This window comes from Trichechus manatus, unplaced genomic scaffold (genome assembly GCF_000243295.1).
Source record: "Trichechus manatus latirostris isolate Lorelei unplaced genomic scaffold, TriManLat1.0 scaffold00062, whole genome shotgun sequence".
Lineage (NCBI taxonomy): Eukaryota > Metazoa > Chordata > Mammalia > Sirenia > Trichechidae > Trichechus > Trichechus manatus.
In genome coordinates this window covers 13,202,809-13,215,441 of record NW_004443998.1, presented here as the reverse complement: position 1 = coordinate 13,215,441, position 12,633 = coordinate 13,202,809, and the positions used below count along the sequence as shown (strand labels likewise).

The 12,633-nt window shown below is 37.5% G+C and overlaps 1 protein-coding gene across 2 annotated transcripts in view; it reads right to left on the bottom strand.

Annotated features, from left to right (window-relative positions):
- Window positions 1-6,881, bottom strand: part of PLSCR5 (phospholipid scramblase family member 5) — a 34,030-nt gene extending 27,149 nt beyond the window's left edge. For both annotated transcript variants that reach the window (XM_004379207.1, XM_012556349.2), the window contains exon 1: window positions 6,371-6,881. In XM_004379207.1, coding sequence (XP_004379264.1) covers window positions 6,371-6,383 — 13 coding nt within the window. In that variant the 5' untranslated portion in view covers window positions 6,384-6,881. The remainder of the gene's footprint in view (window positions 1-6,370) is intronic.
- Between the last annotated feature and the right edge of the window lie 5,752 nt (window positions 6,882-12,633).

The window sequence follows — 12,633 nt, the reverse complement described above, 5'->3', positions numbered from 1 at the left end:
TGACTGAACTTAAAAACATATTATATGATTGTAAGGGAGCAAAAGAGGTCAATCTGGAAGTCCCATGTAAAGGAGAAGAGATTTGGGTAGAATACATGAAGACTCCTTGAGATTACATTTCTTGGTATAAGGCATGTTTAATGGGACTGGAAACTGCTTACCTAGATATGATGATCTTAGTGTTCTCATGTATGATAATCCCTGTCTACAGAATTACACTAAAGTTGAGTTAAGCTTTGGGAGATTACCCATTTGCAACAATGGTATTATTGAGACCTGGCTAACAAACGTAAACTTCTCTGTCCTTGAACTGCAGAACAAAAAGGTAATCTGTGTACCCTATGAGTATGTGTTTCTCTGTGGAGGATCAAATTCCAGTCTTCTGTCTGATACACTCCCAAATGATAGTCCTTATGCTTGGGCTATTCCTTGTGTAGATGGTTGGAGAATGAGGGGGCAGTGAACTCTAAGATCTTTGAAAGTTCCACTTGATATTTATACTCATAATGACAGCAAGCATTGGATAAGTGATATTATAACATTAACTATGACAAAAAGTGATGCTTATGTGGAAGATAATTCTATTGCTGAATGACCAGGATGGGGTTGGTCCTTTTTAAGGGCTCTTATTCCAACCTATGGTATAGTAGAGGTAGAAAAGTCTTTTAGAAATTTATCTGCCATTATGGCACAGATCGCTGATTGTGTTACTGATGGAATGACATGCTAGCAAAAGTCTCTAGCCTGTCTAGCCAAAGTAGTTTTGAATAACAGAATAGGCTTAGCCTTCTTGTTAGCTCAACAAGGAGGCATATGTGCTGTAGCAAATACTTCTTGTTGCTTTGGATTAACACCACTGGCGAGGTGGAGAAAGATATTCGCAAAATACATCAACAAGTGGCTTGTCTTCACTCTATTCCCCAATGGCTGTACCTTCCTTTTCTGATTTGTTCAGTTGGTTACCTCAAGGTATAGAATCATGGTTGCAATCTGTATTACAAACTGGATTGATTATCCTGATTGTGATTGTTATTGGAATTGTTAAATGTGTTTCAAATTGCGTATTCAAATTAGAAAGTTCAATGCCACCAAAACAACTTATGTACGTTGATTCCCCTCACTTTTGTAATATAGTGAATGAATCCTGCACCCTATAGTAGCTTCAATCAAAAGGTCAAATATTCCTCCAATTTGGCCTAGGTCTCCAAGTATTTACCCTCTCATAACAATATCTGGACAAGACACATGGCGAAGAACCAGATGGTATCTGACTAAGTAACTAAGTCATGAGTTTAAAGGCCTGAAGCAGAACAGGCTGACATCTAGAGTATAGATTCCATGCTAAGGACATCTCATATTAAGATCATTGTAGATGGCTGCTCAATAATATCATGGTAAATTTCCCGGAGCTGTCTGTCAACCAAGATACCAGTGATCTCCAACTACGGAGAAAGAGGCTCAACACCAGAAAAAAGACAGGCATAAACCGTAAAGGTGGAGCCACTGCCTGGGAGCAGCATATCAACAATCCATGCAGAAGAAAGTATGCCCATGGTATGATCAAATTGTGTTGATTGAAATCCTTGATCAAAAGGAGAGAATGATATAGAGACTCTAAAACTGTATGAGGTACTTCACCAGAGTAAAAGAAGCTAAGGTGGGGTCCAGGTCTAAAATTCATATTCTGTAGAAAACATGTAGAACCAGAAAACTAAACTGGTTAGGGCAGTTCTGCCTGTTAGCTAGTATCCAAGGAAATGTTTCCTTTGTAACCAAGCCAAGAACAAATGTTGATAGGATGTTTCCAAGGAGTTTTATGTAACCTCTACATTTCCAGAAACGAATGTCTATCAAAAGGCCTGTGAAACCCACCTCTCATAAACCCTATAGTTGCTAAGCAGTAACTAGTCAAAAAAATTCTTTAAACTAATCATTGTAAAGATCCCACTTTTGTTATTCCACCTTTGACAGTGATGTATCAATGAATAACCAACCAGATTTTTTCTTAACTTTACTTCCTTCTATAATAGTATATTAGCTGCTCCCTGACTGTGGATCCATTGGTCTTTGTGCTCAGCGCACACTGATGGTCCCCTCATTTGAATGATTTTCTTTGTCTTGGCTTAATAAAAACTCTTCTGATTGAATTTGAGTCTGGGTTCTCTTTCCGCTATCACATCCCCCATAGGCGTCCAAGCAATAGCACTTTGGGCACTGAAATAAGCTAATTTTAGAAATGCAACTTGTTAAAGTCATTGTTCTGATGCATGCTGAATTATAAGAACCAATGAATTAAACTAACATATAGTGTTATTGTTGGGTGCCACTCAGTCTATTCCAACTCATAGCAACCCCATGTGATAGAGAGTAGAACTTCCTCTTAGGGTTTTCTTGGCTGTAATCTTTAGTGAAGCAAATCATAAGATCTTTCTCTAGAGGAGCTGCTGAATGGGTTTGAACAGCCAGTCTTTCGGTTAGCAGCCGAGCAGTTACATACAGTGTTAGTGAGGGATAATTGTCAGATGATTTATTTATTTACTTAACTTTAAGTCCATAGGAAAACACCAGATAAATCACTAAGTTTGTATTGGTCAAAGTGACATTCAGAATTTGGACAGGACTTAGAGTTGGAAACAAATTCGTCATTTGGCCCCACTAAATTGCAGCATACTATAGAGTTTGCTTTCTATAAGCGAGGAACCCAAACTGAACTTCTCCCAGGTGTGTTGCAGACCCTAAGTAATGAAGCTTTAGATCTTTCCTTTGTCTTGAGAAGGGGGCCTGAATGAGCCCCTAAGCAGTAAACTCAGAGGAAGACTATTTGAATGTGAACTAGTGGCCAATGTAGTAGTAATAAATAAAATATATTAAAAGATGAAATCCTTTCTTCAGTGTTAGTGTCAAAGGCACTATTGTTGCTGACTTTCAGAGAAACATGGAGGCACAATCATGATTCAGGAAAAACTAGTTCACAATGATGAAATTCAGAATAGTAGCTTGTCTTCGGGTGGGTATGCATAACTTGACCACAAAGAGAACTTTAAAGGGTGCTAGGAGGAGCCCTGAGGGCACAAAGTTAAGTGCCTAGTTGCTAACCAAAAGGTTGGTGATTTGAACACACTCAGCAACTCTTTGGGAGAAAGACCTGGTGACCTCCTATAAAGATTACAGCCCAGATAATCCTATGGGGGCAGTTCTACTCTGTCACATGGGATGGCTATGAGTCTAAATCGACTTGGTGATACCTGATAACAACAACAAAAGTTCTGTATCTTGAGCTGTGTGGTAGTTACATGAATATATCCTTATTTAAAAAATCATGGAGCTTGTTTGGTGCTCATTATGCATCTTATACATCTTATCCCTCAGTTGGAGCCCTGCTGGCACAGTGGTTAAGAGATAGGCTGCTAACCAAAAGGTCGGCAGTTCGAATCCACCAGCTGCTCTTTCGAAACGCTGTGAGGCAGTTCTACCCTGTCTTATAGGGTTGCTATGAGTCAGAATCGACTGGACGGCAATGGGTTTAGTTGGTTTATCCTTCAATTAAAAAAAAAAGCCCACATGTGTATGGGGTTGATTTCTAATATTAGCTGGCAGAAGACCATTAGATTCTCTCTCATTGTCAATTTTATCGTTAAAGATACTGGCAATAATGACTCCAATTTTATCCTGTAAACTATGTTTGCTGTAACAAAATGCAACAGGCTATTGAGTGTCTGGCAAGTGGCTCTATGTTTCTGACCCAGATCTTTATGCTGTTTGATCTCATAGCAGGTTTAGAGGCATGCAGACACTTGGGGCCCTGAGTAGATCATGTCTAAAGTCTTTCTTCAGGATACAGAATAGGTGAGTCTCAGTCTGAGTCTGTTGGGATCACCATTCTGAGGCTACTTGCTTCCTCTTCTGGAATTTCAGTTTATTTTAGAATAGCTTTTGGAGATAGCTTCTGTTTAGTTCAAATCATCCTGGGACCTCCTGTTTTCCTTTAACTTGAAACAAAGTTTGACACCAATCTGCTTTTGAGTTGTGTATTTTCATACTAACCTAGGAGGTTCCAGACCACACAAACATTTCTTTAGTTCCAGTGACACCCAGCGTTCATACTGTCCTTTGGTTTAAAAAACAGTTGCCATTGAATTAATACCTTCTGCATGGGTGTCATAGTAGAACTGTGCTCCATAGTGTTTTCAATGACTGATTTTTCAGAAATAGATCACCAGGCCTTTCTTCCGAGGCACCTCTGGGTAGACTTGAACCATCAACCTTTCAGTTAGCAGCTGGGTGTGTTAACCATTTGCACCACTGAGGGACTCCATCCTTTGATTTGGTAGTGCTGATTGACACATCTACCAAGTGTGTGAAATATCCAATTAGCCTGTATTCCCTGGGAAAATGCTAATTGCCAATACAGTTTCACAGGCCAGAGAACATCATGATATTATAAATAATGCATTTAAGTATGTTTGTAGGAGATGCCATATAAAAATACATGCACCACAAAAACAACCAGAAGGTCTAAACACTTGAAATTTTACTATAAATATTTCACAGGTCTTGAATTTGTCTACTTTCTTCAGTATTAATGTCAAGGCTGTATTGAGTCTGTATAGCTGTATTACATTATGTTTAACTCCTGATATGAAGAAAATTATCCACAGAAATATTGTAAATGATGATAATCTGACTCACTATCTCAAGCAAGATCTCTAGTTCAAAAGGCAGCTTCAGTTTTCACTCCAATTCTTTTAAGTGGTATAAGGGTCTAAGAGATGTTTTATCCAATTCACGTGTTAAATGTTTGGAGTAGGTTGGAAAGAAGTGTTAGCTTTCCTCCTGAAGTTTTGCCTTTGAGTTTAATCTTGAGTTCAGGTCCTTATCATTCCTGACCATCTCTGCATTTTTGGTACATTAATCATATTTTGATCACAATATTGCTTTCTAGTCACTAGTTTCTTCAAAGACTCAGACCAGCACACGAAAAAGGAACTTCTTTGAATTTCTACCTGGCTTTGAATTTCTATCTACTCTTTTAAAAATGTATAACTAGCTTATAAATATTTTACACACTCTGAAACTCTTTACCTCACAGGCTACAGTCATTGCTGTAACTCTTATTTTATAAAGTGATAAAGTGTTTTGGATTAAGTGTTAGTGAGTCTTAAATGAAAGAAAATACTTGTCAAGATTTTTTTTTGTTTGTCTTCAAATATTAAAAAAATGAAGCACACATACATTAAAATTCATGATTTTGCTGTTTCATATCTGTATTTTACAATGTGTTGAGCTGTCCCAATGGTACTCAGTTATCAGTCTACATTAAATGTTGATGAAAAATGAAAAGATTGCTTTGTTTATTCCAAATATGGATTTTAATAAAGTAAGTAAGCATATATATCTGTTTAAATGGATCATAAATTTAATTTAGTATATTATAAATTGGTAGACTCTTAGCCTATTTCTAATTAGCTTCACATATTTTCACCAATCATATGAATAATAATTTGTTATGCTAAAATTTTTCATTATAGCCAAGAGTTTAATGGTTTGTTCCTTTAATAGAATGAAAACACATTATAATTTCTTCTTTTTCAAGTACCAGAAAAAATTATTAGTGAGATTGCAACACTTTACCTTAAAAAATAACCACTTCGATTGTCTTTTGCGAACTTCTTTGAAGTAAGGCAGCACTAATGATGTTTCTATCATTTCAGATATTTGAGGAAAAACTTATTAGCTCCCGCCAAAAGTCCCTAATTAATCTGCTTACTTAAAGTAGATTTTTCATTCTGATTTTTACATTTAATTTACTACCAAAGCAATTTTAAACGATTTTGCTTCACAGTTCAGAAATATTACCTGTAGTCTGTCAAATTAATTGAGATTTAACAATAAATAACACAAGTTCAATTCTTTATAATAAATGGTTGTAACTTATATTTTAAACAACTAATGGGAAATTGAAAACTGTTGAACTATGGTTTATACCTTTGTGTGAACACTTTCTACCTTATATGTGAAAAGTTTTTAAGTTCCTTTAAATCTAGAATATCAACCAGTCTTTGTTTTTGACATAAAATATTCCCATCCTAAATTTTGATATGCAGTTTTTCTTATTAATTTTCTGTGTTTATATTTATGATAACTAATACATTGTTTACATCTTAGCTTTTACATTTTATCAGGTACAGTTTTTTTTTTTTAATTTAATGCAGCATGCTCTTTGGAGTTAAAATTTTAAAATTCCAAAGTTCAAAAGTGAAAAATGACAGCATTTAAAGTATGAAACAATCTCTTTGATTGTAATATCTCTATGACTATATATTTTCAAAGTCATAACATAAGGAAAAATTTATTAGTTGGCTATGTTTACCTGTAGAGGCCATGAAGATGTCTGAGTCACTTCTTCAAAGGCAGCCAGGTTAAAAGAAAAGGCTTCTCTTGTTGCAGCAAGGAGAAGAAACACAGAATGAATAAAACTTCAGAAGGTGCCTGCCTACCTCCTGTCAGCCTACAAACAATAGAGTAAGGGAATGCCTTGCTCACTTTCTAGAATGCTGTATTTTACCAGTTTGGACAACAGGGGGAGATGAAGCAATCACCAGAGGTAAAACGCTACTCAGAAACCAGCATATCTAACTTGATGACTGAGGGAACAATTTAAAAATAATAAAAACCAGAAAGGAAAAATATACAACATTTATTTTAAGTGTCTTATTTCCACTTTGTTGTTTTCTTTATTTCTTGGAATATACAGTTTTACATTCAGTATGATGTCAGAAATACTCTGTATATTTAATTTCTACAAGTTTCCTGTACTAGATCTTGTGAAAAAGCCTTCTATTAAGTGTAAGCTTTTGTCAGTTCTAAATACAGTACTTTACTTTTTTTTTAAACATTGTGTTTTAAGTGAAAATTTATACATCAAATTAATTTCTCATTCAACAATTTATACACAAATTGTTCTGTGACATTGGTTGCTATCTCCACAATGTGTCAACACTCTCCCTGTTTCCACCTTGCCTTCCCATTTCCATCCCTCCAGTTTCCCTGCCCCTCCTTGCCTTCTCCTCTTTGCTTTTGGGCAGATGTTGCCTCTTTGGTCTCGGATAGCTGATTGTTTTAAGGAACATATTCCTCCCAGGTGTTATTGTTTATTTTATAGACCAATATGTTATGTGGCCGAAAGGTGACTTCCGGGAGTGGCTTTAGTTCCAGGTTACAAGGGTGTCAGGGACATAGTCTAGGGGGGTTCCTCCAGCCTCGATAAGTCCAGTAAGTCTGGTTCTTTTTATGAATTTGAGATTTGTTCTACGTTTTTCTCCTGTTCTAACTGGGATCTTCTATTGTGTCCCTGGTCAGAGCAGTTGGTAGTGGGAGCCAAGAACCATCTACTTCTTCTGGTCTCAGGTTAAAGGAGGCTGTGGTTTGTGTGGGCCATTAGTCTTACGGACAAATTGTTTCCTTAGAGTCTTTGGTTTTCTTCACTCTCCTTTGCTCCAGACAGGAAGAGACCAGTAGTTGTATCTTAGATGGCTGCTTGCAAGCTTTTAAGACCACAAATACTACTCACCAAACTAAGATGTAGAACACTATCTTTATGAACTATGTTATGTCAATTGATGTAGATACAGCCTGAGACTATGTTCCTTAGCCTTCAAGCCCAGTAACTCATTCCCACGAGGTGCCTGGATAGGTCTAAGAAGTTTCCATAACTGCCCCCTTATGTGCTCTGTTATATATATGAATATATATGCAGCATATACAAATAGGTATATACTAATGCCCACAACTATATGTATATATGGAGCCCTGGTGCACAGTGGAAAATAGCTGGGCTGCAAACCAAAAGGTTGGCAGTTTGAATCCATGAGCTGCTCCTTGGAAACCCTATGGGGCAGTTCTACTCTGTCCTATAGGGTCGCTATGAGTTGGAATTGACTCGATGGCAACAGAATTATACCTATATATGCGCATGCCCATATGCTCTCCCACACCTATATAGCATACATATCTACCTATGTAACCATGCACAAATTTTTGGTTGTTATTATTATTTTTTCAGAATTATATATGTTATGACATTTACCGTACTTGTCCTTTATTTTTGTGTACCTCTTGGTGTCTTCATTGACCTTGGTCATATTGTGCTGGCTTCCCCCATATTGTGTTCTGCCTTTCACTGCACCAGAATCAACATGTATCTACCGTCTAGTAAGTGATTCTCCCCCACCACCCCCTTCTCTGATAACCATCAAAGAATGTTGCTTTCTGTTTGTAAACCTATTCTTGAGTTTTTATAAAAGTGATATCACACAATATTTGTCCTTTTGTGATTGACTTATTTCACTCAGCATAATGTCCTCCAGATTCATCCACGTTGTAAGATTTTTCGGGGACTCATCATTATCCTGTATGGTTGAGTAGTATTATATTGTATGTGTGTACCACAAGTTGTTTATCCATTTATCTGTTGACGGGCACTTCGGTTGTTTCCATCTTTTTTTATTGTGAACAATGCTGCAATGAACATGGGTGTGCATATGTCTGTCATGACACTGCACTTATTTCTTTAGGATATATACCTAGGAGTGGGATTGCTGGATCATATGGTATTTCTAATTCTAGCTTTTTGAGGAAGTGCCATAATGTTTTCCATAGTAATTGTACCATTTTACAATTCCATGAGCAGTGTATAAGAGTTCCAATCTCCTCACAATCTTGCCAGCATTTGTTGTTTTCTGTTTTTCTAATCAGTGCCATTTTTGCAGGGGTGAGATGGTATCTCATTGTAGTTTTGATTTGCATCTCTCTAATGGTTAATGATCATGAGCATCTCTTCATGTGTTTGCTAGCTGCCTGAATGTCTTCTTTAGTGAAATGTCTATTCATGTCTTTTGCCCATTTTTTTGATTGGATTGTTTGTCTTTTAGTTGTTGAGGTGTTGAAGTTTTCTATATATTTTAGAGATTGTCCCCTTGTCAGATATGTTGTTGCCAAAAAATTCTTCCCAGTCTGCATGTTCTTTTTTTACTTTTTGGCAAAGTCTTTTGATGAGCATAATTATTTAATTTTTAGGAGGTCGCAGCTATCTAGTTTATCTTCTGTTGTTTGTGCATTTTTAGTTATGTTTGATAGTATATTTATTCCATAAATTAGGACCTCTAGCTTTGTCCCTATTTTATCTTCTAGAAACTATAGTTTTAGGCTTAACATTTAGGTCTCTGATCCATTTTGAGTTAGTTTTTGTGTATGGCATGTGTCTTAGGCATCTAGTGCTTCTCCAACAGAAATAGCACAAGTGGATGGCTTTAACAAACAGAAGTTTAAGTTTATTCCCTCACAGTAAAGTAGGCTAAAAGTCCAAATTCAGGGTGTCACCTCCAGGGGAAGGCTTTCTCTCTCTGTCGGCCTTCTCATCGGTGTTCTCTCGGACTAGGAGCTTCTCCACGCGGGGACCCCAGGTCCAAAGATGCACTCTGCTCCTGGCACTGCTTTCTTGGTGGTATGAGGTCCCCCATTCTCTGCTTGCTTCCCTTTCCTTTTATCTCTTGTAAGGTAAAAGGTGGTGCAGGCCACACCCCAGGGAAACTCTGTTTACATTGGATCAGGGATGTGACCTGGGTAAGGTGGTGTTACAATCCCACCCTAACCCTCTTTAACATAAAATTACAATCACAAAATAGAGGCCAACCACACAATTCTGGGAATCACGGCCCAGCCAAATTGATACACACATTTTTGGGGGGGACATAATCCAAACCATGACAAGGGGTAGACTGTGATGGTTAAGATTGTATGTCAGCTTGGCTAGGCCATTATTCTCAGTGTTTTAGCAGTTGTATAATGTTGTGATCACCCCCATGATGGAATCTGCTGAGTGGTACTGGCAGAGGTGGAGCCTGTGGCAGCTCACCACCCCCTCCGTTTCATCTCTCTCTGCCTTCTGCCAGTTATTTTTCTGCCTGCTCGCCTTGCCAAGGTTTTTGGCTTGCTCCAGACTCAGCAGCTGCCTCTTGTTATCTCACCTCCGGTTCTTGGGACTTGAGCTAGCAGCTTCCCTGTTGATCTTGGAATTCATTGAACTTCTCAGCCTGTGGGCAAGAGTCTGGTTCCCTGACCTGCTAACCTTAGGTTCACCAGCCCCTGCAGCTACGTGAATCAGGAGAAACCTTGCAGTCTTGTCTGCTGATCTTGGAATTCATTGACCTTCACAGCCTGTGAGTCGGAGCCCCTCCCCTACCTGCCGATCTTGGGTTCACCAGCTTCTGTGGCTCCATGAATTGGGAGAGGCCTCCACCCTGATCCATGGACTTGGGACGTTTTAGCCTCTACAATTGTGTGAGCTATTTCCTTGATATAAATCTCTCTCTATATATATTTATACGCTTTACTGATTTTGCTTCTCTGGAGAACCCAACCTAAGACAGCGTGAAATATAGATCTTGTTTCATTTTTCTGCAAATGGATAGCCAGTTTTGCTAGTACCATTTGTTGAAGAGACTATCTTAGCCTCATTGAATGGACTTTGACTCTTTGTCAAAGATCAGCTGTCCATAGCTATAAGGATTTACTTCTGGGTTCTCAATTCTGTTCCATTGTTCTATGTGTCTGTTGCTGTACCAGTACCAGGCTGTTTTGACTGCCATGGCTGTGTAGTAAGTTCTGAGATCAGGGAAGTGTGAAGCCTCCTAATTTGTTCTTCTTCTTCAATAATGCTTTAGCTATTTGAGCCCTCTTTCCTTTCCATGTAAAGCTGGAGATTAGTTTTTCCATTTTATTAAAGAATGTTGTTGGGATTTGGATCAGGATTGCATTATATCTATGGATTGTTTTGAATAGTATTGACATTTTCACGATGTTAAGTCTTCCATGAATGTGGTATGTTTTCCTATTTATGTAGGTCTCTTTTGGTTTCTTGCAGTAGTGTTTTGTAGTTTTCTTTGTATAAGTCTTTTGCATCCTAGGTTAGATTTATTCTTAGGTGTTTTATCCTTTTGGGGGCTATTGTAAGTGGTATTATTTTCTTGATTTCTTTTTTTGGAGTTCTGCTTGTTAGTGTAGAGGAATCCAAATGATTTTTGTATGTTGATCTTGTACCTTGCCACTTTGCTGCTCCCTTCTGTTAGTTCCTCAGGAGCTCTGGTGGCACAGTGGTTAAAGTGCTTGGAACCACCAGCCGCTCTGTGGGAGGAAGATGTGGCAGTCTGCTTCCGTAAAGATTATAGCCTTGGAAACCCTATGCGGAACTTCTACTCTGCCCTATTGGGTCACTGTGAGTTGGAATAGACTGTATGGCAGTGAGTTTGGTTTTGGTCTATTAGTTCCAGTAACTTTCTCGTGGAATCTCAGGGATTTTCTATGTATAGGATCATGTCATCTGCAAATAGGGATAGTTTTACTTCTTCCTTACCAATTTGGATGCCCTTTATTTCCCTTTCTTGCCTTATTGTTCTGGCTAAGACTTCCAGTACAATATTGAATAAGGGTGGTGCTAATGGGTATCCTTGTCTAGTTCCTGTTCTCAAGGGGAACGCATTCAATCTCTCTCTGTTCAGAATAATGTTAGCTGGTGGTTTTGTATATATACCCTTAATTATGTTGAGAAATTTCCCCTCTATTCCTATTTTGCTGAGAGTTTTATTCAGCAAAGTATGTTGGATTTTATCAAATGCCTTTTCTGCATCAATTGAGACGATCATGTGATTCTTTTCCTTTGTTTTATTTATGTGGTGAGTTACGTCGGTTGAGTTTTCTAATGTTGAACCACACTTGCATCCCTGGTATAAATCCCACCTGATCGTGATGTATTATTTTCTTGATATGCTGCTTATATTCTGTGGCTAGAATTTTGTTGAGAAGTTTTGTGTCTGTATTCATGAGGGGTATTGGTCTGTAATTTTCTTTATTTGTAGTGTCTTTGCCTTGCTTTGGTATCAGGGTTATGCTGACTTCATAGAATGAATTACAAAGCATCTCTTCCTTTTCTACATTCTGGAATAGTTTGAAGAGAATAGTTTAACCAACTCTTCTCTGAATGTTCAGTAGAACTCTCCAGTCAAGCCATCTGGGCTGGGGCTTTTTTTGTTGTTGTTGGGAGTTTTTTTAATGACCTGTTCAATTTCTTCTTTTGTTGTGAGTCTATTTAGGTTTTCTAATTCTGTTTTGTTAGTTTAGGTAGATTGTGTATTTCTAGAAATTTGCCCATTTTTACTGTTTTCAAATTTATTAGAGTACACTTTTTCATAATATTCTGTAATAATCCTCTTTATCTCTGTTCTCTGTTGTAATGGTACCCATCTTTGTTTCTTATTTTGGTTATTTGCGTCTTCTCATTTTTTCCTTTGTCAGTTTGTGGTTTATCAATTTTATTGATACTCTCAAAGAACCAACTTCTAGTTTTGTTGATTCATTCCATTGTTTTTTTTTATTTTCTATTTCATTTATTTCTTCTCTGATCTTTATTATTTCCTTTCTTTCAGTGACTGTGGACTTCTTTTGCTGATCTTTTACTGTTTGTTCAACTTGTTGGATTAAGTTATTGATTTTAGATCTTTATTCTTTTTTGATGCATGCATTTATTGCTATAAATTTTCCTCTGAGCACTGCTTTTGCTGTGTCGTAGAGGTATTAGTA